Here is a 26,120-nt window from a genome sequence, read left to right as displayed (position 1 = left end):
AAATAGTAAAGAAAATGACTTTAGGAAGAACAAAGGCAGAGGCCCTTTTCAAAGACGTCCTTGCTCCAAAGGCAGTGGGTGATGTTCTCAAGGCCTTAACATCAGACAAACCCCTCCCATTCTCCATACAGACGGATGCATTTCAGGAGTTTGGGGGGCTGGCTCCCCAAAATAATTAAATAACATAACCCTAACCCTAAAACCGAAATAAAGTAAAAAAATAAATAGTGACATAATCCGGCCATTTTCGCCCAAAAAACGCCCCAAAACCACCCAAAGATTTTTCTCACGCGCGCTACGCGCACACTAGATTATCTGTGTCCCTTATTTCAATTACTCAAAGGTGGCAACCCTAGCTTCGCGTGACATTATACCGTGTCTCCCCCCCCTCCCCCCTCCGAACCCCCAGGAACGACTTCCTGAAGGAGATCAAGATCATGTCCCGGCTGGACGACCCCAACATCATCCAGCTGCTGTGCGTGTGTGTGACCTCCGACCCCCTGTGCATGGTGACCGAGTACATGGAGAACGGGGACCTCAACGTGTTCCTGTCGCAGAGGGAGATGGAGAGCACCCTCACGCACGCCAACAACATACCCTCTGTGAGGTAAACACCTTTTTAAATCCCACTATATTTGATTAGATTAGATTATTAGACTAGATTAGAACATTCGAATAAAAAAATGTAATAATATTTCTTTTCTTTATTTGTTATGTGTCTATTCATTCTGTTTAAACCAATGGGGGTTTTCTTCACAGTTGCAGATAAAGATTAGGCTACACTATTATAGTATTAAAACTGATGAGTTATATTCATTAAAGAAAGTTGATTTAATAAAAAAAATACTAATTTAATTAGATTAATGACTTAATTCAAATTGAGAATTTATTATGACAATATTTGTTAAAAAAAATTGAATTTATTTTTTTTTATATTAAAAAAAATGTATTATTAAAAACGAAGGTTTGAGCGTCCGTTAGAAAAACCCTGACGAAATTCGAAGCCCAAAAATAGGCTTCGGGGACAGCTCTACTGGGTAGCGCAGTGGACTAAGCACCAGCCTACCACCGCAGAGACTCTGGGATCGAATCCAGCTGTTCAGCGGTACCTCCGGCTTGGTCAGTCGTCCCTACTAACACGATTGGCAGTGTTAGCGGGTGGGAAGCCGGTGGGGGGGGGGGTGTGTGTCCTGGTCATTGTAAACGGTGACTCCTGCCTGTTCAGCAGGGAGGGGATCTGGGGGGAAATAGCGTGAACCTCCGCACGCGTTGCATTCCCCCAGTGAAACTCTTCTGTCTGTACATACCTGCTACTCCTTTTTAAATATCTGTAGATACTATATCTATATCTGTACATATCCCTTACCTCCTCTTACTAGTTACGCTGCTGGACAGTATGACTTACTGCCATAGTGTCTTCATACCTGTATCACTGTACATATGAATACTACAATCTGTACATACATCTGGTTAGCACTATTACTCAGTAGTACTAATTTATATATTGTATACCCAGTTTAATCACCTGTACATTGTATATTACTGTTGCACTTTACTGTTACATTTGCACTCTGGTTGGATGCCAAACCTATTTTCGTTGTACTGTAATTGTGCTGTATGATGACAACACATTTTAATCTAATCTAGACTGTCCTCTCTCCCTCCAGTCTAATCTAATCTCCTCTCTCCCTCCAGTCTAATCTAATCTCCTCTCTCCCTCCAGTCTAATCTAATCTAGAATCTCCTCTCTCCCTCCAGTCTAATCTAATCTAGAATCTCCTCTCTCCCTCCAGTCTAATCTAATCTAGAATATCCTCTCTCCCTCCAGTCTAATCTTATTTCCTCTCTCCCTACAGTCTAATCTAATCTCCTCTCTCCCTACAGTCTAATCTAATCTCCTCTCTCCCTCCAGTCTAATCTAATCTAATCTCCTCTCTCCCTCCAGTCTAATCTAATCTCCTCTCTCCCTCCAGTCTAATCTAATCTCCTCTCTCCCTCCAGTCTAATCTAGTCTAGAATGTCCTCTCTCCCTCCAGTCTAATCTAATCTAAATCAAATCAAATCAAATTTATTTATAGGGCCCGACAACACACGTTAATGTCCCCATGGGCCGTACAGGTCTTCTTTAAACAAGTCAAGAAGAAAACATAACAATAAGTCAAGAACAGAACAAGAACACCATAAGGTCCAAACATTTTTAGATGAATGCAAATAAATGAAAGAATGCAAGCACTCCCAGACATACCCCACGCGAAGGTAAGGAAAAACTCACTAAAACCTAACAATAGGGAAAAAAGCTCCACAGGCAGTGTGGAGGAGAGAAACCTTAGAAGGGCCATTCAAGGGGGGATCTCCCTTCTTAGATGTTGGTGATAGTAGTGTTGCAGACGGACAGTTGGTAAGCATGCACTCATGTGTGTGGTGAAACACAGATGAGTGCATGCAATAGCAACTGTACATTTTGAAAGATTAAAGATAGAGCTAATAGCGATAGCAACTGAACATTTTGAAAGATTAAAGATAGAGTTGATAGCGGATCTATTTGAGGCACAGGGGCGGCGCAAAGAGGGTCACGTCCTCCCCGTCTTAGTCACGGGACATTCAACACTCCGGTCGTTGCTCAGGGACAGCCGGAGACAGGGAGATAGGGGGTGGCGCAGAGAGGGTCGCGAACTCCCCGACATCATCGCGGGACATCCGGCACTCCGGTCACCACTACGAGACCTCCGGAGACAGGGGGGCACGCAGAGGGGGTCGCAATCTCCCGGCCTTCGTCACAGGACGTCCAACACTCCGGTCAACACTCCAGGACAGCAAGTCATAGGGAGACAGGGAGACGGGACAGGCGTTAGACAGCTCATGAGATTGTAGTAGGCGGACATAGCAATAGATACAAGTGGTAGGCATATATGTGAATGGAGTAGATATATGAAGTAAGCGTATTATGTGAATAGAATAGAAGTACTTAACCCAGCAATGAAACCGCGTTGACTGTTAATCTGTTAACAGTCTGTTAATACTGTTAATCAGTTGACAGGACCACGGACAGACGGCGGTGAATAACTGATCCAAGGCCTCGGAGGTGCATGTAGAGCAGTCACTACAATCTTGGCCAAGACCCCGAGGCATCCATCACCTTAGTCAGCGCCAGGAGACGGGCACTCAGAGAGAAGGGGGAGGGAGGGGGGGGAAGAGGGGGGGGGGGAAGAGTTAGAGAGTTCCCATGTTTGTGGTGCTGCAAAGGAGCAGACATGTAGTACCCTGTAGTGCCATGTAGTACCCTGTAGTGCCATGTATTACCCTATAGTACCCTGTAGTGCCATGTAGTACCCCGTAGTACCCTGTAGTACCCTGTAGTGCCATGTAGTACCCTGTAGTGCCCTGTGGTACCATGTAGTGCCATGTAGTGCCATGTAGTGCCATGTAGAGCCATGTAGAGCCATGTAGTACCCTGTAGTGCCATGCAGTACCATGTAGTACTCTGTGGTACCATGTAGTACCCTGTACCCTAACTAAACTACCCTATAGTAAACTACCCAGTGGTACCATGTAGTACCCTGTACCATAACTAAACTACACAGAATCTACACAGAATCTCCTCTCTCCCTCCAGTCTAATCTAATCTCCTCTCCCCCTACAGTCTAATCTAATCTAGAATCTCCTCTCTCCCTCCAGTCTAATCTAATCTAGAATCTCCTCTCTCCCTCCAGTCTAATCTAATCTCCTCTCCCCCTCCAGTCTAATCTAATCTAATCTCCTCTTTCCCTCCAGTCTAATCTAATTTAGAATGTCCTCTCTCCCTCCAGTCTAATCTAATCTCTCTCCCTCCAGTATAATCTAATCTCTCTCCCTCCAGTCTAATCTAATCTAGAATGTCCTCTCTCCCTCCAGTCTAATCTAATCTCTCTCCCTCCAGTCTAATCTAATCTAGAATGTCCTCTCTCCCTCCAGTCTAATCTAATCTCTCTCCCTCCAGTCTAATCTAATCTAGAATGTACTCTCTCCCTCCAGTCTAATCTAATCTAATCTCTCCATCCAGTCTAATCTAATCTCCTCTCTCCCTTCAATCTAATCTAATCTAATCTCCTCTCTCCCTCCAGTCTAATCTAATCTAATCTCTCTCCCTCCAGTCTAATCTAATCTGATCTCCTCTCTCCCTCCAGTCTAATCTAATCTCTCTCCCTCCAGTCTAATCTAATCTAATCTCCTCTCTCCCTCCAGTCTAATCTAATCTCCTCTCTCCCTCCAGTCTAATCTAATCTCCTCTCTCCCTCCAGTCTAATCTAATCTCCTCTCTCCCTCCAGTCTAATCTAATCTCCTCTCTCCCTCCAGTCTAATCTAATCTAATCTCCTCTCTCCCTCCAGTCTAATCTAATCTCCTCTCTCCCTCCAGTCTAATCTCCTCTCTCCCTCCAGTCTAATCTAATCTCTCCCTCCAGTCTAATCTAATCTCCTCTCTCCAGTCTAATCTAATCTAATCTCCTCTCTCACTCCAGTCTAATCTAATCTAATCTCTCCCTCCAGTCTAATCTAATCTCCTCTCTCCCTCCAGTCTAATCTAATCTCTCTCTCTCTCTCTCTCTCCCTCAAGTCTAATCTCTCTCCCTCCAGTCTAATCTCTCTCCCTCCAGTCTAATTTAATCTAATCTCCTCTCTCCCTCCAGTCTAATCTAATCTCCTCTCTCCCTCCAGTCTAATCTAATCTCTCCCTCCAGTCTAATCGAATCTAATCAAATCTCCCTTCTCCCTCCAGTCTAATCTAATCTCCTCTCTCCCTCCAGTCTAATCTAATCTCTCTCCCTCCAGTCTAATCTAATCTCTCTCCCTCCAGTCTAATCTAATCTAATCTCTCTCCCTTCAATCTAATCTAATCTAATCTGATCTCTCTCCCTCCAGTCTAATCTAATCTAATCTCCTCTCTCCCTCCAGTCTAATCTAATCTCCTCTCTCCCTCCAGTCTAATCTAATCTAATCTAATCTCTCTCCCTCCAGTCTAATCTAATCTAATCTCCCCTCTCCCTCCAGTCTAATCTAATCTCCTCTCTCCCTCCAGTCTAATCTAATCTCCTCTTTCCCTCCAGTCTAATCTAATCTCCTCTCTCCCTCCAGTCTAATCTAATCTCCTCTCTCCAGTCTAATCTAATCTCTCTCCCTCCAGTCTAATCTAATCTCTCTCCCTCCAGTCTAATCTAATCTCTCTCCCTCCAGTCTAATCTAATCTAATCTCTCTCCCTCCAGTCTAATCTAATCTAATCTCTCTCCCTCCAGTCTAATCTAATCTAATCTCTCTCCCTCCAGTCTAATCTAATCTCTCTCCCTCCAGTCTATCAGACTTGCTCCACATGTCGGTCCAGATCTCGTCCGGGATGAAGTACCTGGCGTCGCTGAACTTCGTCCACCGCGACCTTGCCACGCGCAACTGTCTGCTGGACCGCCGGCTCACCATCAAGATCGCCGACTTCGGCATGAGCCGCAACCTGTACAGCAGCGACTACTACCGCATCCAGGGCCGCGCGGTGCTGCCCATCCGGTGGATGGCCTGGGAGAGCATTCTGCTGGTGAGGGGGGGGGGGGGGGGGGGGGAGAGAGGAGAGGGGGGGGAGAGAGGGGAGGAAGAGAGGGGAGGGGGGAGAGGGGAGAGAGAGGGGAGGGCGAGAGAGAGGGAGAGAGAGAGAGAGAGAGGGGGTGGGGGAAGGGGGGAGAGAGAGAGAGGGGAGGGGGGGAGAGAGAGGGAGAGGGAGAAAGAGAGGGGAGGGGGAGAGAGAGGGTGGCGGGAGAGAGAGGGGAGGGGGAGGGAGAGGGGGAGAGAGAGGGGGCGAGAGAGGGGAGGGGGAGAGAGAGGGGAGGGGGAGAGAGGGGGCGGGGAGAGAGAGGGCAGGGGCGTCATTTTGGTATGGCAAGGTATGGCACTCGCCATACCTTGGCAAATAAAAATGTAAAAAAATAAAAAAATGTATTACAATTTTTTATGTTGATTTAGAATTCGAATGTCAACATTATGAACGAAGCTTCGAACTATTCGGTACAGCCCTAGCATGTTTTGATATTGTCAATTATCTCACTTTTACTAGGTGACTTTTACTGTGACTAACTGAAATATGCCCAAAAAAAAGGAAAATGGACATAGGGACGTTTTTTTATCAAAGGGCAGCAGAGACAAGTGCTACAGGGACACAGGTAAGGTCTGGTTTAGTGATTATAATAGTGCAGTTCAGCATTCAGTAACCCATACTTTTTGTGAATGTGTTTTTGATACTACATTCTGCTGAACACACACCTCAAAACCGTACCTAAGGAAAATTGGCTCAATTGCAAGAAAAGTAATAGACAATTATGATATTACATTCTGCATAATTCATATGCAAAATATTGTGGTTCCCTGCTTTCTATACTAAAAATGCTTGTGTAGTCCTGTGTCATACCTAAATGTCATATAACTGAATTGTATAGAAACAACTCACCAAAAGTGACTATTGCACAACTGATTTGACAAAAAAAAATCCACCAAGGGGGGGAAACGCCCCCTTCACCCCCTCAACCCTCCTCGCCATACCTTGCCTTTTACTGAAATGACGCCACTGAGAGAGGGGAGGGGGAGAGAGAGGGAGAGAGAGGGGGAGAGAGAGGCGAGGGAGAGAGAGAGGGAGAGGGGGGAGGGAGGGAGAGTGAGAGAGAGAGAGAGAGAGAGAGAGAGAGAGAGAGAGAGAGAGAGGGGAGAGAGAGGAGAGAGAGACAGAGAGAGGGAAGGTGGGAGAGAGGGAAGGGTGGGAGAGAGGGAGATAGAGAGAGAGAGGAGAGAGAGAGACAGAGAGAGGGAAGGGGGGAGAGCGAGAGGGGGAAGGGGGGGAGAGAGGAGGGAAGGGGGGGAGAGAGGAGGGAAGGGGGGAGAGCGAGAGGGGGAAGGGGGGGAGAGAGGAGAGAGATGGGGAGAGGGGGAGAAAGAGACAGATAGAGGGAAGGGGGAGGAGAGAGAGAAGAAGAAGAGAGAGGGAAGGGGGGATAGAGAGGAGAGAGAGGGGGAGAGAGACAGAGAGAGGGAAGGGGGGAGGAGAGAGAGAGAGGGGAGAGAGAGAGAGGGGGAGGAGGGAGAGAGAGAGAGAGGATAGAGAGACAGAGAGAGGGGGGGAGGAGAGAGAGAGGAGAAAGAGAGGAGAGTGAGAGAAAGGGGGGAGGAGAGAGAGACAGGAGGGGCGGATGAGAGAGCGAGAGGGGGGGAGGGAGAGAGAGAGAGAGGGGGGGACGATGACAGAGAGGGAGAGAGAGAGAGGGGAGGTGGAGAGAGAGAGAGGGAGATAGAAGGGGGGAGAGTGGAAAGGGAGAGAGCGAGAGAGAGAGAGAGAGAGAGAGAGAGAGAGAGAGAGAGAGAGAGAGAGAGAGAGAGAGGTTGTGTCAGCAGGAAGGGTACATCTCTGGCAGCTAAGGGAGTGGCACTGTTTGTCAAACAGTGTTCAACTGGAGTGGTAGTGCGTAGTAGTGTAAGGATAGAAACATAGTACATAGGAGATGGTAGTATAGACTATTATCATCATAGGTAGTAGTATAATGATAGAAACATAGTATAGTTCATAGTACATAGTATAGGTACATGTATAGTAGTAAACCTAGTATAGTATAGTATATAGTAGATAGGTAGTAGTAGTATAGGCAAGGTCGATTACTTAGTATCTAAGTGCATAATAGCAAAAGATGGTACGAAGGTTAGTTGTTTTCTTCTATTGAAGAGGTGTGTTTTTAGTCAACAGCAGAACATTGGGCGGGTTTCAGCTGTCCTGACTGTGATGGTTTCAGCTGTCTGTCCTGACTGTGATGGTTTCAGCTGTCTGTCCTGACTGTGATGGTTTCAGCTGTCTGTCCTGACTGTGATGGTTTCAGCTGTCTGTCCTGACTGTGATGGTTTCAGCTGTCTGTCCTGACTGTGATGGTTCCAGCTGTCTGTCCTGTCTGTGATGGTTTCAGCTGTCCTGACTGAGGTGGTTTCAGCTGTCCTGACTGATGGTTTCAACTGTCCTGACTGTGATGGTTTCAACTGTCCTGACTGTGATGGTTTCAGCTGTCCTGACTGTGATGGTTTCAACTGTCCTGACTGTGATGGTTTCTTCTGTCCTGACTGTGATGGTTTCATCTGTCCTGACTGTGATGGTTTCAGCTGTCCTGACTGTGGTGGTTTCAGCTGTCTGTCCACTGTGGTGGTTTCAGCTGTCCTGACTGTGGTGGTTTCAGCTGTCCTGACTGAGGTGGTTTCAGCTGTCCTGATTGTGATGGATTCAGCTGTCTTGACTGTGATGGTTTCAGCTGTCCTGACTGTGGTGGGTTCAGCTGTCTGTCCTGACTGTGGTGGTTTCAGCTGTCTGTCCTGACTGTGGTGGTTTCAGCTGTCTGTCCTGACTGTGATGGTTTCAGCTGGCTGTCCTGACTGTGGTGGTTTCAGCTGTCTGTCCTGACTGTGATGGTTTCAGCTGTCCTGACTGTGGTGGTTTCAGCTGTCTGTCCTGACTGTGATGGTTTCAGCTGTCCTGACTGTGATGGTTTCAGCTGTCTGTCCTGACTGTGGTGGTTTTAGCTTTCTGTCCTGACTGTGATGGTTTCAGCTGTCCTGACTGTGATGGTTTCAGCTGTCTGTCCCGACTGTGATGGTTTCAGCTGTCTGTCCTGACTGTGATGGTTTCTTCTGTCCTGACTGTGATGGTTTCAGCTGTCTGTCCTGACTGTATTGGTTTCAGCTGTCCTGACTGTGGTGGTTTCAGCTGTCTGTCCCGACTGTGATGGTTTCAGCTGTCTGTCCTGACTGTGATGGTTTCAGCTGTCTGTCCTGACTGTATTGGTTTCAGCTGTCCTGACTGTATTGGTTTCAGCTGTCTGTCCTGACTGTGGTGGTTTCAGCTGTCCTGGCTGTGGTGGTTTCAGCTGTCTGTCCTGACTGTGATGGTCTCAGCTGAATTTGCTTTGAATAGAAGCATCAGCTAAATGACTGAATACAAATGTAGTTTAAAAAGAGCTCTAGTAAAGCACTATATACATTGGTATATATTAGTTAGTATTGTTATTATTTTTATTATTATTATTATTATTATTATTATTATTATTATTATTATTATTATTATTATTATTATTATTATTATTATTATTATGATGATCTCCTCTGCGTTTCCTCCAGGGTAAGTTCACCACGGCCAGTGACGTCTGGGCGTTTGGCGTGACTCTGTGGGAGATCTTCAGCCTGTGCCGGGAGCAGCCCTACAGCCTGCTGTCTGACGAGCAGGTCATCGAGAACACCGGAGAGTTCTTCAGAGACCAGGGCCGACAGGTGAGGCCAAGCAGGCACACACCCCCCCCCCCTCCCCGCCTGGTGGTGTGTACACTTTAAAGTGTGCAACGTGTTAGGGATGTCCGATATTATCGGCCTACCGATATTATCGGCCTACCGATATTGGCATTAAAATGTAATATGGGGAATATCGGTATCGGTTTTCAAAAAAAAAAGTTTTATTAAAAAAATATATATATATTTACATTTATTTAACCTTTATTTACCCAGGCAAGCAAGTAAGAACAAATTCTTATTTTATTTATTGTCAAAAGTATGCATAATGTTGTGTTGATTCCACGACAAGAGACATGTAATGTTAATTACCTGAAATGATCCCGTTTTTTAGGGGCGGAAACCCCGCATATATCGGTATCGGTTGATATCGGTATCGGAAATTAAGCCAATATCGAACATCCCTACAACGTGTACACACCAGGCTTTAGAGGGTTAAAGTGTGCAACGTGTACACACACAAGTATAAAGTATAAAGCTAAGCTTTGCAAAGAAAGTATGCAGTCCTCAAGAAAAAAAAAGTGCCACTTTTCTGCCCACCTGTTAACACTTTGACTGCCATGAAACGTCTTTTCACGTCATTGCTGGCCATGCTCAAGTTGCCGGGGGACGCTGTACAGCGTCCTTATATCAATATTTCAAAAATCTGCGATCGGATTAATTTGTCCCCTCCGCTGGCCTGAGATCCACCAGCAGGACCCACTGAGCTCTCTGGCGGTTCAGGAGCGCCATCTGGTGGCCGATCGGCGCAATCGCCAAACAGGATGTTGAATAGAGGTTGTCCTAGACGACCGTAGTACTTCCGGCGCTCGCTATAGGTCCCGCGACTCTGGCTCGTCACACTACACAGTGATCGATTGCCAATAACTCGATAAACAACATGATTTGGACGTATATACCATTATACAAGCTGGAGATGGACCGGGTAAATTTACATCCCATAATGATAAGATTTCAACTCGACGATGATCGCCCAACGGCGCGCGGAGACTGGGGTGAGTTTCAGCGTGTAACGTTACCGTCTTCGATACTAACTGCTATTATCAACATTTGACCCACATTAGATGATTGGTATAACGCTGCCCACGGAATTATAAACGCCCCCTAGCCCATCCGGTCAACATCAGATGACGTGTAGTAACTTCTAGAAGTACGTCTAGTTGGAATTTTTTATATCGCGCTGATTGCCATAAAACTGTATTGCATCATCAATATAATGCATTTGGGGCTATAGATCACGTTCTGGAGAAAGCTGCAGAAAGAGATGAAAACATACTTATACATTAGACCATACTTTACTATGAATATGTGAATGAAAAAGTTTAACGTTGCTACACAATGAACAATACATATAGGACTTTGAATGGGCCCTAATAATGGCAATGTAGCAATAGAATTTAAAAAGTTATAGCCATGCAAAGAAGGGGTACTGCTCCATAGACAAATAGAGCCGGCAACCTATGGTATATCATTAATTTAACCCAAGGCAACCAAAGTGTTAAGAGGTTAAAGTGGTATGTGGTCCAGTTATGCTGCTCTGATTAAAGGTTAAGTTAACACTTTCAGTGCCGGGCCGTGTTTTCCTTTTTACCCCGTTGATGCCACGGTCCACGGCCCATGTAACGTTAATATCGCCTAATCTATGTTTTAAATTATGCTATGTGTCTAATCTTCCCATCGCTTATCAAAGAATCATTTTCCAGTCAACATTGGCAAAGCAGATTGTGTTTTTAATCGCTTCATTTCCATTTTATAGCATTTTGAAAACCACTCGGTTTCGAAGAAAAAACAACACTGTAACTGAGGGGTTACAAAACCCTGACTGTATTAAAGATTGTGATAGATTAAACCACTGCTAGGTATGTACTTTAATTACTGGCCAGACAGTACATCGAATATAGATGGTGAACACTCATAAGAACACGGCATTGACAAAGAAATAGTATTTGAGGGTATTTTATTATTATGCAACATTAGGTTACAGAATGAGAATTAGGGTTGCGCTTGTATGGCGAAGAATATGCATAAAGTCAGTCAGTAGCATAAGTCACTGGGAATAGCAGGATTCCTACGATGGGTCTAAGTTGACGCCACCTGTCGTATAATAGCAACTATAGAAGGCAACGCTGGTACCGCCTGGAGACACCTCCGGGGGTTGTAAGGCCTAGAGGGTAGAGGAATGTTCGGATACTCAGTCTGATTCAATGAAGAATAAAGGGACAGAAGTCAGTCCTTGTAAATCCAACGATCAGCAGCAAAAGCAATAACTGTAATCCAAATGCTCGATAGCAATGATGACAGCTAGCCAGCCTCTGTCCATGAGGCCAGCCCGAGTGTAATCCTCACGAGGTTGAATCCCAAACGATAGTGGAAATCAACGAGGCTCTTCTCCGGGTAACACGTTCCAAATCAATATAATCCAACCAGTAATGGTTCTGCAATCGCCGACGCTGGTTCTCCTGTGCACATGTCCAACGGTTCTCCGACTAGGCCTCCTCGGGTGCTGGCGACGTATTTAGGCCACACACCCTGGCTAAGGTACACTAGCTAAACACGACGAACCGCTGGGTAATGCTACACACGAACGAACTGGGTTGCACGATATACAATAAATGAACGACTATTTACTTCACATTAGATTAGGTCGAACTTGACGTTACTGCATTAAACTCTGACACTTTACTATTCTATTCGCACATGTTCTCAACGCACGGTTGCTCACTTCACAACGATGAACTACGTTGGCTTGTCTAGATGAACGAAGTGAACTACTGCTGTGCGCACCTTGCGCCGTATATATACTTAAGTGGTTATCTAGTCCCGAACCTCAGTTCTTGTCTGGGATCAATACGCTGTCTCCGGGCATGTTCTGACATGCCTGAGCTTGTCTTTGAACCTGACGTTGGGGGCTTGCGAGCTGGCGCCTAAGGCGCTATCCAATAAGGAGAGCGAATATTACTCTGGTTCGAACGCAGGTAAAGGGATATTCCGTGTATATATAAATAATATACAATGTATATAAAACAATAAAGGTAGATTCTCAGTTTTAATCTGGCCCTTCACAACAAACACATTCCCAGATAATCGCCTTTTACTGGAATATTCCAGAACGTTATCATTTGTCGGTCTATTTATGAATCGTTTTCAAATAAACGCTAGATGGTCGATAGTATATATGTGCGCACGCACGCTCATGGCTTTTACAGTGAAACAGCCATATCACATATAGTGGAAATGCTTATATCTCCATGAAAACGAGTCTGATTATCCTAACACTGATAACATAGATTCCTTACCTGACATCAGATGGTATCCAAATGGTATATTCCAATTCCTGATCACCATTCGAAAAAATCGATAAGTATATTGATTCAACGTGTGTACAGTATAACCCATGATCGCCGCGGCTCAAAGGCTTGTGGCGGGGACTGAAGACAATAACTGACTACAAAGTCAGCGGCCCCTCAATGGGGAGCGACGACGCCTCTCTCGCGGACAAACTCAACTCCTACGCTCGGTTTGGTGTAGACAGTGGCGCTGCTGGCTCGCCGGCTAGTGACGTCACTGGCGCGCCGGCTGTTGTGGAGGGGGGGAAGAATGTTTATGCAGGTGAACACCAGGAAGGCTGCTGGCCCAGATGGTATAACAGGACGCATACTTAAGTCCTGTGCCAACCAGCTTGCCCCGGTGTTCACCGCCATATTTAATCAATCCCTGGCACAGTCAGTGGTCCCTGCCTGCTTCAAGATGTCTACCATCATCCCTGTACCGAAGAAACCCTCCCCAACATGTCCAAATGACTACAGACCGGTGGCACTCACCTCTGTGGTCATGAAATGTTTCGAGAGGCTGGTCAAGGACCACATTTGTGCCTCCCTCCCCAGTGATATGGACCCTATGCAATTTGCATACAGGACAAACAGGTCCACTGACGACGCGGTCTCCCAGGTACTGCACAGCACTCTCTCCCACCTTGACCGTCAGAAGGGGGGCTATGTGAGACTGTTGTTCATTGACTACAGCTCAGCGTTCAACACCATAGTCCCTACCAGACTGGTGGACAAGCTGATCGAGCTGGGTCTGAGCTCCGCCCTGAGCGCCTGGGTACTGGACTTTCTGAGTGAAAGACCCCAGGTGGTCAGGGTGGGGGGTCAGACCTCCAACACCATCACCCTGAGCATCGGGTCCCCCCAGGGCTGTGTTCTAAGCCCCCTGCTGTACTCACTCTACACACACGATTGTGTGGCCAAGTTCAGCTCCAACTCCATAGTGAAGTTCGCAGACGACACGGTGGTGGTGGGGCTGATCTCGGACAACGACGAGAAGGCCTACCGGGAGGAGGTTGAGGTACTGGAACGCTGGTGCCAGGACAACAGCCTGCTCCTGAACATTGGTAAAACCAAGGAGCTGATCGTGGATTATAGGAGAGGACAGCAGGAGACACACACACCACTGATGATTAACGGGGCTACCGTGGACAGGGTGAGCAGCTTTAAGTACCTGGGGGTCCACATCTCAGAGGATCTGACATGGTCAACACACATAGACACAGTAGTAAAGAAAGCGAAGCAGCACCTCTACCACCTGAGACAGTTAAGGAAGTTCAGAGTATCGGGGAAGATACTCCAGTCCTTCTACTCAGGAGCTGTAGAGAGCATCTTGACCGGAAACATCACTGCCTGGTATGGAAACAGCACGGCACAGGACAAGAAGGCCCTACAGAGAGTGGTGCGCTCAGCCGAGCGTACCACGGGTATTGCGCTACCTCCCCTGCAGGCTCTATACAACAAGAGGTGCAAATCCAGAGCCTGCAGGATAATGAAAGACCCCCACCACCCCAATAACAGCCTGTTCCAGCTGCTGAGGTCAGGCACACGCCTGCGAACCCCAGCTACTAGGACGGAGAGGCTTAGGCTCAGCGTCTTCCCCCAGGCCATCAGAGCCTTGAACAATGAACATTGAGTGCCACAGAACACTGAACTATCCACACACAAGCACACATGAGCACACACACGACACGCACGCTGTGCACGCTCACACACTAGCTGTCACTTTAACACTTTAACAAGAGCGGGCACACACTCATGCCGCACACACGCACACTTATGGCCAAGAGGAAAGGCCACTTTAAATTAGTATAACAACAGGAACAGTGTATTGCACTACTAAAGCTACCTAGCATGTCCTATATGCTCTGTAAATAACTATGTACTGATACCGAGATGTCACACCATGTTACCTGTTACCTGTTTGTTTTTTTATTGGATTCTATTATATGTTGTACCACTGTATTGCACATCGTCGCGGGCAAGACCACCCGCATTTCATTGTATACTTGTATGCCGTGACAAATAAAACTCTTGACTTGACTTGACTTGACTCCAGAATGAACTCTGGTAACTCCGGCTGCATGGGTGAGAAGTGAAATGTGGACTGGAATTTTTTTTTTCCCATCCATTTTCATTGAGTCCATTCCAAAAGGGTGATTTACCATCTGGGAGACGATAGGGGGCGCTTTTTTCACATCTGATCGCCGGCGGCCCCTGGATCTCCAACGGTAGGCTCGCGTGATGCAATATGATTTCAGATCGCTAATAAAAAAAAATATTAATAATTCCGAGAAAAGCCGTGACGTGGCTTTCAACGTCACAATCGTAAACCCGAGATTAGCCGTGAGTGGCGCTCAAAGTGTTAAAGTGGTATGCGGTCCAGTTATGCTGCTCTGATTAAAGGTTATGTTAAAGTGGTATGTGGTCCAGTTATGCTGCTCTGATTAAAGGTTGTTGAACTGTCGTGAACGATTCATCTCTTGAATGCTCTTATGCTGACGTCATATCTGTCAATTACACAGCTGGTGATAATAAAGGGATCATTGCTGGCTCACTTGTGAGATTCAGTCAGTGGTATGTGAAACTACAATGCAAGTGTGTGGCGTCTTTTATTCCTCTGTAGCAGTGCAAGGCTATCTAGACCTTTGCTGGAAATGGCTGCTGCGCCAACAGGTTATGGGCCCAGAAAGGATCTTGGAAGCCGATGGAATCGTTTGTGCTTTGACGGAGATGAGAAAAACTATGAGTTGTGGGAAACAAAGTTTCTTGGCCACCTGCTACATGGGCTGAAAAGCACCATATTGAAAAAGCCTGACAGTGACGGGGACGAAGAGGACGCAGAAGTAGCCGCGGTAAGAGCCGCAGAAGACGCTGATAAAAATGAAGAAGTCTACGCTGAACTTATTCAATTGTTGGACGATACAAGTTTGTCTCTGGTCATGAGAGATGCAGCGGACGATGGGAGAAAGGCGTTGAAGATTCTGAGGGATCACTACGCAAGTACAGGAAAACCGTGTGTGATCAGCTTGTATACAGAGCTTACGTCTCTCCAGAAATATGCTAATGAAAGCATCACAGACTATATTATACGAGCAGAGACTGCTATCACAGCACTGAGCAATGCAGAAGAGATTTTAAGTGATGGTTTATTGATAGCTATGATTCTGAAGGGGCTGCCAGCGTCATTTAAGCCGTTTTCTATCCACATACACAAAGTGATGAGAAGATCACCTTCGCCGAGTTCAAGACCAAGCTGAGGAGCTACGAGAGCACTGAGAAGTTCAGTGGGAGCTCAGTTGATGACAGCGTGATGAAAGTAAGAGGCAAAGACTTTGATGTGAAGCTGCTGACCTGTTATACTTGCGGCCAAAAGGGCCATATGGCCCGCGAGTGCAAGGCTGCTGGTCACGGGGAACAACAGAGACAGTGGTGCCGTTTTTGCAGGAGTTCCACGCACAGAGATGCAAACTGCAGGCTGCATTCTAAGCCCTTTACTGTTCTCTCTCTGCACTCATGACTGTACTGCTTCCTATGATAACAATCTGATAGTAAAGTATGCTGATGATACCACGGTCATTGGGCGTATAAACTCAAACGACAAGTCATTTTATAGATCAGAGGTACAGAACCTAGTTAGGTGGAGTGAGACCAATAACCACACCCTGAATGCTTCCAAAACGAAGGAGCTAGTCATCGATTTTAGACATAGCAAGGTATCCCATCTCCCCATTACCATAAATGGCTCAGAGGTGGAGATGGTGAGCAGTTTTACATTTCTCAGGGTCACTATTTCAAATGACCTGAGCTGGCACTCCAATACCAGAACCATTGTTAAAAAGTCCCAGCAACGTCTTTTCTTTCTCAGGAAACTGAAAGAGTTCACAAATAACAGGGTGATTCTACACAACTTCTATCGCTGTGTGATCGAGAGCGTCCTTACTTCCTCCTAGGGCTGGGCGATATGACCAAAAACGTTATCGCGATAAAATTATAAAATTATTTTCATATAACTCGATATCGATAATTATCGTCGATATAATGTCTGTCAAGTTTAATTAACTTCTTATGCTGCTGCGAATGTCTCGAGTCGAGTTGATGTCGTCATCAGTCCGCGCACGTTAGCAGTTAGCCGACAAGCGGAGTATCTCATGACAATGTAATAAATATGACACTAAAATACTCTCTTCCGCCACAATATATTGAAACGACGTCCACTGTATACCCCACACTACTATAAACGTGGCCTCAGAATTCACGCCACACACATACTCGGCACGTAAATATATAAAACATCGCCGTGCAAGCTAGTTATCCTAGCCAGCCTGTTGTTTCTAAGCGGTGTATTCCATGACAATGTGCTAAATATGACACTAAAATACTCTCTTCCGCCACAATATATTGAAACGACGTCCACTGTATACCCCACACTACTATAAACGTGGCCTCAGAATTCACGCCACACACATACTCGGCACGTAAATATAAAACATCGCCGTGCAAGCTAGTTATCCTAGCCAGCCTGTTGTTTCTAAGCGGTGTATTCCATGACAATGTGCTAAATATGACACTAAAATACTCTCTTCCGCCACAATATATTGAAACGACGTCCACTGTATACCCCACACTACTATAAACGTGGCCTCAGAATTCACGCCACACACATACTCGGCACGTAAATATATAAAACAGCGCCGTGCAAGCTAGTTATCCTAGCCAGCCTGTTGTTTCTAAGCGGTGTATTCCATGACAATGTGCTAAATATGACACTAAAATACTCTCTTCCGCCACAATATATTGAAACGACGTCCACTGTATACCCCACACTACTATAAACGTGGCCTCAGAATTCACGCCACACACATACTCGGCACGTAAATATAAAACATCGCCGTGCAAGCTAGTTATCCTAGCCAGCCTGTTGTTTCTAAGCGGTGTATTCCATGACAATGTGCTAAATATGACACTAAAATACTCTCTTCCGCCACAATATATTGAAACGACGTCCACTGTATACCCCACACTACTATAAACGTGGCCTCAGAATTCACGCCACACACATACTCGGCACGTAAATATATAAAACAGCGCCGTGCAAGCTAGTTATCCTAGCCAGCCTGTTGTTTCTAAGCGGTGTATTCCATGACAATGTGCTAAATATGACACTAAAATACTCTCTTCCGCCACAATATATTGAAACGACGTCCACTGTATACCCCACACTACTATAAACGTGGCCTCAGAATTCACGCCACACACATACTCGGCACGTAAATATATAAAACAGCGCCGTGCAAGCTAATTAGCCTAGCAAGCCTTGTTGTTGAGTGAGTCCTACCTCTGGGTCTCCTTCCGGGTCTCCTTCGCTCTCGGCCATCTCCTTCACTGATTGGTTGTTAGTGCGTGTGCTCATATCCAAGCTTGGAAAATCGATATATCGAAACTTTGCGACCACGTTTCATGTTTATTTCGAGGAAATAATTTATCGCGATAGTTATCGTTATCGTTTTATCGCCCAGCCCTACTTCCTCCTGTACAATATGGTTTGGTAACATCACAGACCAGGAGAAGAAATCTCTGAATAGAATTGTGCGTCTTGCACGCAAGACAATCGGGTCTAGCCTGCCAGCTCTAGAAGAGATCTATGGTGCCAGGCTGCTTTCCCGTGCCTCTGGCATTATCAACGACCCCTCTGGTCACCCAGCCGCAGGCCTCTTTGTCCCCCTCCCCTCGGGCAGACGTTACCGCTCTATCACATGCTCTACCTCTCGGTTTACAAAGAGCTTTTTCCCCAGTGCTGTGCGGAGCCTGAATGACTCCAAAGGCTAGTTTTGTATTTTATCCTATTTTGTTTCTGTGTTTCTATTAGTGTCAGGTTTGTGGAAGTGCTGTTTTAACTATGCACTTTTAGGGGATGTTCGATATACATTTGAGCATTTGTCCTTTTTATACTGTCTGTGTTTTTACATATTTGTCCTGTACTGTTTACACAGTGTTTGCTCATGTACCCGTATTCCAATGTGGATTCGTCCATACATGGCAATAAAAATCTTTGACTTTTGACTTTTGAGAGGACGACGAGACAACGTAAAACAGGCCGTGGATGAAGAGGACCACGACCACCACCACACATTCGCCTTCAAGGCCCGCGAACGACAGGTGGACAGCGACCCAGGCAATGGACTGAAGCAAAGAGGGCTTATGGTCGACACCGGTGCTACATCGCACATAGTGACTGACATGAACAAATTCAAAGACTTTGACGAGAGTTTCGAGCCACGAAAACATGTCCTGGAGTTGGCTGGTGGAGTGAGGGCCTCTGGCATAGCGCTGAAAAGAGGTGCAGCCAAAGTTTGGCTGAAAGACAATACGGGTCGAGAGGTGGAGACGATGCTGACGGGGGCGCTCTACGTCCCATCCTTTCCCCAAGACATTTTCTCGGTCAAAGCAGCGACGACCAATGGAGCCACGGTCGTATTCAAAGAAGGACAGAACAAGCTCATTCATGAGAACGGTGCGACATTTGATATTAAGGTGTATGATAGATTGTTTTATTTAAACACAGTTAATGATGAAAATGTTGATGAATGTCATGGGTGTTATGATATCAAAACATGGCACGAAATTCTAGGTCACTGTAACTATGAAGATGTGTTAAAATTGCAAAAAGTCACAGAGGGTATGGCAATTAAAGGCAAAACTGATACATCTAATTTGACATGTGAAGTGTGCACAAAAGGTAAATTTGCTCAGAGCAGGAGCAGAGAGCCAGATGAAAGGGCAAAGGCTCCACTGCAGCTTGTACACACAGATTTGTCTGGACCTATAGATCCTACAGCTAAAGATGGGTTCAGATACACATTAGCATTTACTGATGACTATTCAGGAGCAGTTTTTGTTTATTTTTTGAAATCGAAGAGTGACACAGTCAAGGCTACTGAGAAGTACATTGCTGACGTTTTCACCTTATGGAAAAATCAAATGCATTAGATCTGATAATGGTACAGAGTATACTTCTGGTCAATTTCAGTCATTGCTAAGTAGAAATGCCATCAGACATGAGACCTCAGCTCCTTATTCACCCCATCAAAATGGGACAGCTGAGAGAAATTGGAGAACATTGTTTGAAATGGCAAGATGCATGCTAATTGAGAGTGACCTACCAAAAGAGTTGTGGACATATGCAGTTATGACTGCTGCTGTCATTCGAAATAGGTGTTACAACAAACGTGTAGGACAGACTCCATACTACATGTTGACAGGAAAGAAGCCTAACCTTTCAAAAATGAGAACATTTGGGTCACCATGCTATGCTTACAAGCAAAACAAGAAAAAGTTGGATTCAAGATGTGAAAAGGGTATTTTTGTAGGCTATGGTAAGAACAGCCCTGCTTATTTGGTGTTTTATCCTGACACAGGAAAAGTACTTAAAAATAGGTTGGTCAAATTCATCACCAAGAATGTCATTGAGGGTCAGACTCAAACAGAGCAGGAAACGGGTGATGAAGATTTCAGTATGAGGAGAGCTGTAAACCACCTACCAAAAACTGAAAAGGCAAATGTAATCACAAAAGAGTCACAGGAAAATGAGACTGAGATTTGTGATAACATTGAGACAGGTGAAGGCCAAAGTAGCCAGAGTACAGCTTATCTACAAAGGGAAAGAAAACCTCCTCAATATTTCCAGAGTACATCTTATCCACAAAGGGAAAGAAAACCTCCTCAATATTTAAAGGATTATGAGTGTAAAGTCGAATCTGATGACCAAGAAGAACTAACCCTTGATTACTGTTATAGAGTTATTTGTGATGTGCCCCAAACATTGAAGGAGGCTATGACATCACCAAATTCTCAATTATGGGCTAAAGCTATGGAAGAGGAAATGGATTCACTGAGGGAAAATGACACATTTACCCTGACCACACTGCCAGTAGGTAAACATGCAGTGGGGGGCAGATGGGTTTACACAGTGAAAGAGAACCCAGTTAAAACATGCAAAGCCAGGTATGTAGCAAAAGGCTATAGTCAAGTGTCTGGTATTGATTGTAAGGAAACCTTTTCTCCAACTGCAAATATGACATCTGTACGTAGTCTAATGCAAATTGCAGTACAACATGATTTAGAGTTGCATCAAATGGATGTTAAAACAGCATATTTACATGCTCCTATAGACTGTGAGTTGTTTATGGAACAACCTGAAGGATTTGAGGTTAAGTCAGAGAAGGGGGAGAAACTGGTCTGTAAACTTAACTAATCACTGTATGGTCTGAAACAATCAGGACGGAATTGGAATAAAATGCTATCTAAGTGAAAATGGTTTTATTCAAAACCCGGCTGACCATTGTGTTTACAATAAACTAACATCTAAAGGTGAAAGGATTATTTTGATAATCTGGGTTGACGATCTTATCATTGCAGGAAGCAACAGTCAAACAATTTTGGGAGCCAAATTTAAGATGAAAGATCTTGGCAAACTTAAGAACTTTCTAGGCATTGATTTCACACAGACAGATGGTGAAATAAAGATGAACCAGAAAAGGTACATCATGAAAATATTGCAAAGGTTTGACATGTCTGACTGCAAGGCAAGATCGACTCCATGTGATTATAAACAACAATTTGACAATGAAGGTGAATCTGTTGATCAAAAGAGGTATCGTGAAGTGGTAGGCAGCTTGATTTATGTAATGACATGTACTAGACCTGATCTAAGTTTTATTGTCAGTAAGTTGTCTCAACACTTATCCGAACCAAAAGAACAGCATATGGTAACAGCAAAACATGTGTTAAGATACTTGAAGGGAACTGTAGACCAGGAGTTGTGTTACAAGAGAAGTGATTCAAAACTAAAACTTGTTGCATATTGTGATGCTGATTGGGCAGCAGATCAAAATGACAGACGGAGCACAACTGGGTACTTTTTTAGTCTGTCAGACAGGACCTGTTATTTCCTGGAAATCTAAGAAACAGCCTACAGTTGCTTTATCCACATGTGAAGCAGAATATATGGCTTTGGCAGCTGCTACACAGGAACGTTTTTATCTTGTGCAGTTATTAAAAGGAATGGACAGTGGAAATGATTATGCACCAGTGACAATCTTTGAGGACAACCCAGGGGCAATTGCACTTTCAAAGAATCCTGTGTCGCCAAAGGTGTAAACATGTTGACATTAAATATAATTTTGTTCGATCTGCAGTTAGTGATGGAAACATTATTATTGAATACTGTCCAACAACAGAAATGGTAGCTGATATGTTAACCAAACCTGCAACAAAGGTCATGATTGAAAAGTTTGTGTATTTTATTTTTGGTGCTGAAGGTTAAAATGAAAAAAAGTGTAAATGTATGTCAAAGGTTTTGTCAGAATAAGATCAAGTGGGGGTGTTGAACTGTCGTGAACGATTCAGTCTGTCAATTACACAGCTGGTGATAATAAAGGGATCATTGCTGGCTCACTTGTGAGATTCAGTCAGTGGTATGTGAAACTACAATGCAAGTGTGTGGCATCTTTTATTCCTCTGTAGTAGTCCAAGGCTATCTAGACCTTTGCTGGAAATGGCTGCTGCGCCAACAAAGGTAATGTTGGTAAAGTGGTATGTGGTCCAGTTATGCTGCTCTGATTAAATGTTGTGTTAAAGTGGTATGTGGTCCAGTTATGCTTGAAGTTGGCAGGTTTCAGATTTGAAAAACATTTCTGTTTTCTATGCAAAGTCTTTCTCTTCAAAGTAACTCGTAACTGACGGCTTCAGGTAGAGGAGTAAAGAGTACAGAGTTCCCTAAAATGAAAACACTCAAGTGAACTCATAAAACCACTGAGGCTTCTGGCTATCCAGCGGCTCGGGAGGTAAAGCAGTCGTCTGGTAATCCGGAGGCTCCCAGTTCGATTCCCGCTCCTCCCGGGGCAGCGTGTTGAAGTGTCCTTGAGCAAGACACTTAACCCCTAATTGCTCCCGATGAGCGGGTCGGCACCTTGCATGGTCGTCGCCTCCACCGTTGTTTATGTGAAGGTTTGAGTGAATGTGAGTGAATGGGTAAAATGTGAGTAACAAATTGTAAAGCACTTTGGATAAAAGCGCTATATAAAAAAGCAGCCATTTACCATTTATTGTTCATAATTCAATTTTGAATGTATAATTCAAATGGATTATAATTCAGTACAGTATCTACAAATCTTTCTGTTTAATCATCTTCCCTTTATTCATTTGTTTAGATTTTTTGAAATCAGAAAAACCTTGATGTTAGCATGGTGTTATTCACTGCCAAAGATGCAAATACAAATTTGAATTTATATTCTCCTTTGTTTTATTACGATGATTTACTCAAGCATAGTAACAGACACAATATTTCTGACAATGTTCCTAGATACCAATAACATGCAAATTGACCTTGTAGAAGTGGAGCAATCTTCCATTTACTTGAACGGGTAAAATGTGAGGAAAGCGCTTTGGATAAAAGCTGCTATATGATATAACTGCAGCCATTTACCTTTTCTCCCTTCTTCCCCCAGATCTTCCTCTACCCCCCGGCCCTCTGCCCCCCCTCCCTGTTCCAGCTGATGATGCGCTGTTGGAGCCGTGACATCACAGACAGACCCACCTTCGAGGGCCTGTACCAAGCGCTGCGGCCCCATGTACACCAGTGAGCCGCCGGGGCATACCACTGTGGGGCGTGGCGATGGTTGGGGGGTGAGCAGCGACCTCCGGGACGTACCACTGTGGGGTGTGGGGGGGTGAGCAGCAACCTCTGGGACGTACGACTGTGGAGCGTGGCGGGGGTTGGGGGGTGAGCCGTGACCTCCGGGACGTACCACTGTTGGGCGTGGCGGGGGTTGCGGGGTGAGCCTCCGGGACGTACCACTGGAGACCACGAGGATCTGATGAATGACGAGGGTTGGATTTTGTTTCAGGAGCGTTGTCAGGGAGAAGGACGGAGGCCTAGTGATGCTCTGCGGAAGCGGAGGACTTATCGGTTGCCATGGGACCCGTTCTCTTCAAGACCAGCGTTCCTGCATAGCCCTGCCTGAAGCCTAGTGAGCCTAATGTCTCCCTTGGCCTGCGATGGGGTTTCCCCTATGGCTGAGCGGTAGATTGGGGGGGAGAGGGGGGGGACCACCCACCCACCCAGGTTCTCGGTCCAAAACAGAACTCTCCGGTTTTACCCCGTCGCTCGTTAGACCTGACCACTCTCTGTGTATGATTTTACTTTTTTTTCTTTTTTTTTCTTACGGTACCAAGGGGGGGATGAAAAAAGTGATATTTTATTTCTTGCTAAGGCCTTTGAAAATGCCAAGAACTGGACAGACATTTAGCTTGTGTCCTTGTTTATCTCATTCCTGTGGTTTTCATTTTGTAAAGCACTGTGTTTGTCCTGTGTCTCTTGTTTCACTTATCCATGTTTGTATATATATATTAGAGCTGTCAGTTTATCGCGTTAATTCGATTAATTAATTACACAGCAAATGATCGCGTTATGAAAATTTTAGCAAAATTTAAAAAAAATTATAATAATAATCTTATTATTATTTTTTTATCTCATTCATTCCATAAAAACGTAGAATACACATTTACAGACTTTTTTTTAACATGGGCCATTTGCATGTTCTTGGTATCTGATTCTAGGGACATCTATGGATCTCAGGGAATGTATTCACAGTGTCAGAAATACTGTCTGTTACTAGGCTTTAGGCTTGGGCGGTATAATTTTTTTCACACCGCCATATTTTGATGACCTAATACCCCGGTATACTGTATATGACGGTATGACTTTCATTTTCATCAGCGGGGGGGGGGGGGGGGGGGGGGCAACCCGTGTTACCAAGTAAACAAATCGCGGAAATGGCAAGTTAGCCCGCAGCATCCGAGTGCTACTATCATTGGCTCTCAGAATGGTAGCCACTAGCCAGAAGCCCGCAGCATCCTAGTACTACTAACGTTAGCTCTCAGAATGGTAGCCAGGAGCCCCGCAGCACCCTAGTACTAGTAACGTTAGTATTGTGTATTCAAAAACGCACCGGACTGCGTCGTAACGTTTTACCGTTTATTTGCTTGCTCCACCAGTGCAACAACACACCGTGTTACGGTATTTTCACAGCACTGTCGCAACATTACCATAAAGCGTGACCACCGTTGTGATCCACATACACAACAGTTAGCTCTCAGAACAGCCAGTTAGCCCGCAGCAACGGTAAGCGTGTCTCATTTAATTTCCAGTGAAGCGGGGTTTCTCCTCCTGTGTGTAGACAACCAGCTCTGCGGCTCGCTCCACTAGTGAGGACTGGTCTCGCCCTCTGCTGGCGCGTGTGTGCAGTGCACTACAACCAACCACTGTCAACTCCGTTTCACTGTAATATAAACTGAAACGCATCTGTGATTTTGACGGTATTGAAAATCAATACCGTCGGGATTTCTAAATACCCTGGTATACCGTAATACCGTCATACCGCCCAAGCCTACTAGGCTTGAGTAAATTGTAATGAACTAAATGAGAATATCAATAAAAAAAAATTGTATCTTTGACTGTGAATAACACCATGCACAAATTGACCAGAGCTGAAAAATCTAAGCAAATGAATAAATGGAAGATGATTAAACTGAAGGTTTTGTAGATACAGTACTGAATTCTGTAATTAATTAGATACATTTTTTTAATCACCTGACAGCACTAATATATATATATATATATATATATATATATATATATATATATATATATATATATATATATATATATATATATATTAACCCCACACTGGAGATACGTAGATAGGGCTATGGTCATCAAGTAGTGTATGATTACATTTTTTATTTTACAATTATATATGATTTTAGATTTTGTTCTTCTTTTCTTTTTTTGGAAACTAGGAGTGAATCGGCACGTCGTGGGTTAAAGGTCCACCTGTGAAAACAAAGAACGCTCCAGACTCTTCTAAACCTCGCGAAGGTATCGCGTTGCCAAAAACATTTGGCGACACGTTGAAATCGCAATAAAGACAAAAATGTCAGTTCTTCCACCAAAAAGAAAAAGGATTGTGATTTTCAGTTTATAATGTAATTGGACGACAATGTGAAAATATGTTCATTCTTGCCCTGATGATGAGACGTGTCGGTCCTTGAAACCCATATCTTAGGACACGTTGACATTTTATATTTCATCCCCATCTTTCTTCTCACTTCTCATACAGACACTGTTGTGGATGGACAGGTTTCCTTATTACGACTAACGAGCAAAAGCTTTGTTGCTAGCAGTACACAGTGTTTCTTTTAACGAGGACTAACTGAGCCGTTGTTAGGGACGGCCCATTGTTAGGGAAGAGCTGTTGTTAGGGAAGAGCCGTTGTTAGGGAAGAGCCGTTGTTAGGGACGGCCCGTTGTTAGGGAAGAGCCGTTGTTAGGGAAGGCCTGTTGTTAGGGTAGAGCCGTTGTTGGGGAAGAGCCGTTGTTAGGGAAGGCCTGTTGTTAGGGAAGAGCCGTTGTT

The 26,120-nt window shown here is 44.9% G+C and overlaps 1 protein-coding gene across 1 annotated transcript in view; it reads left to right on the top strand.

Annotated features, from left to right (window-relative positions):
• The window catches only part of ddr2l (discoidin domain receptor family, member 2, like), a 230,020-nt gene extending 206,638 nt beyond the window's left edge, over positions 1 to 23,382 (top strand). The window contains exons 14-17 of the mRNA XM_084323157.1: positions 410 to 607; positions 5,325 to 5,559; positions 9,156 to 9,305; positions 23,155 to 23,382. Coding sequence (XP_084179283.1) covers positions 410 to 607; positions 5,325 to 5,559; positions 9,156 to 9,305; positions 23,155 to 23,289 — 718 coding nt within the window. The 3' untranslated portion in view covers positions 23,290 to 23,382. The remainder of the gene's footprint in view (positions 1 to 409; positions 608 to 5,324; positions 5,560 to 9,155; positions 9,306 to 23,154) is intronic.
• Positions 23,383 to 26,120: the final 2,738 nt, after the last annotated feature.

Source organism: Notolepis coatsorum (assembly GCF_963971535.1).
Source record: "Notolepis coatsorum genome assembly, chromosome: 10".
NCBI lineage: Eukaryota > Metazoa > Chordata > Actinopteri > Aulopiformes > Paralepididae > Notolepis > Notolepis coatsorum.
Note: the sequence above shows the minus strand (reverse complement) of the source record. Positions and strands in the feature narration are given on the sequence as shown.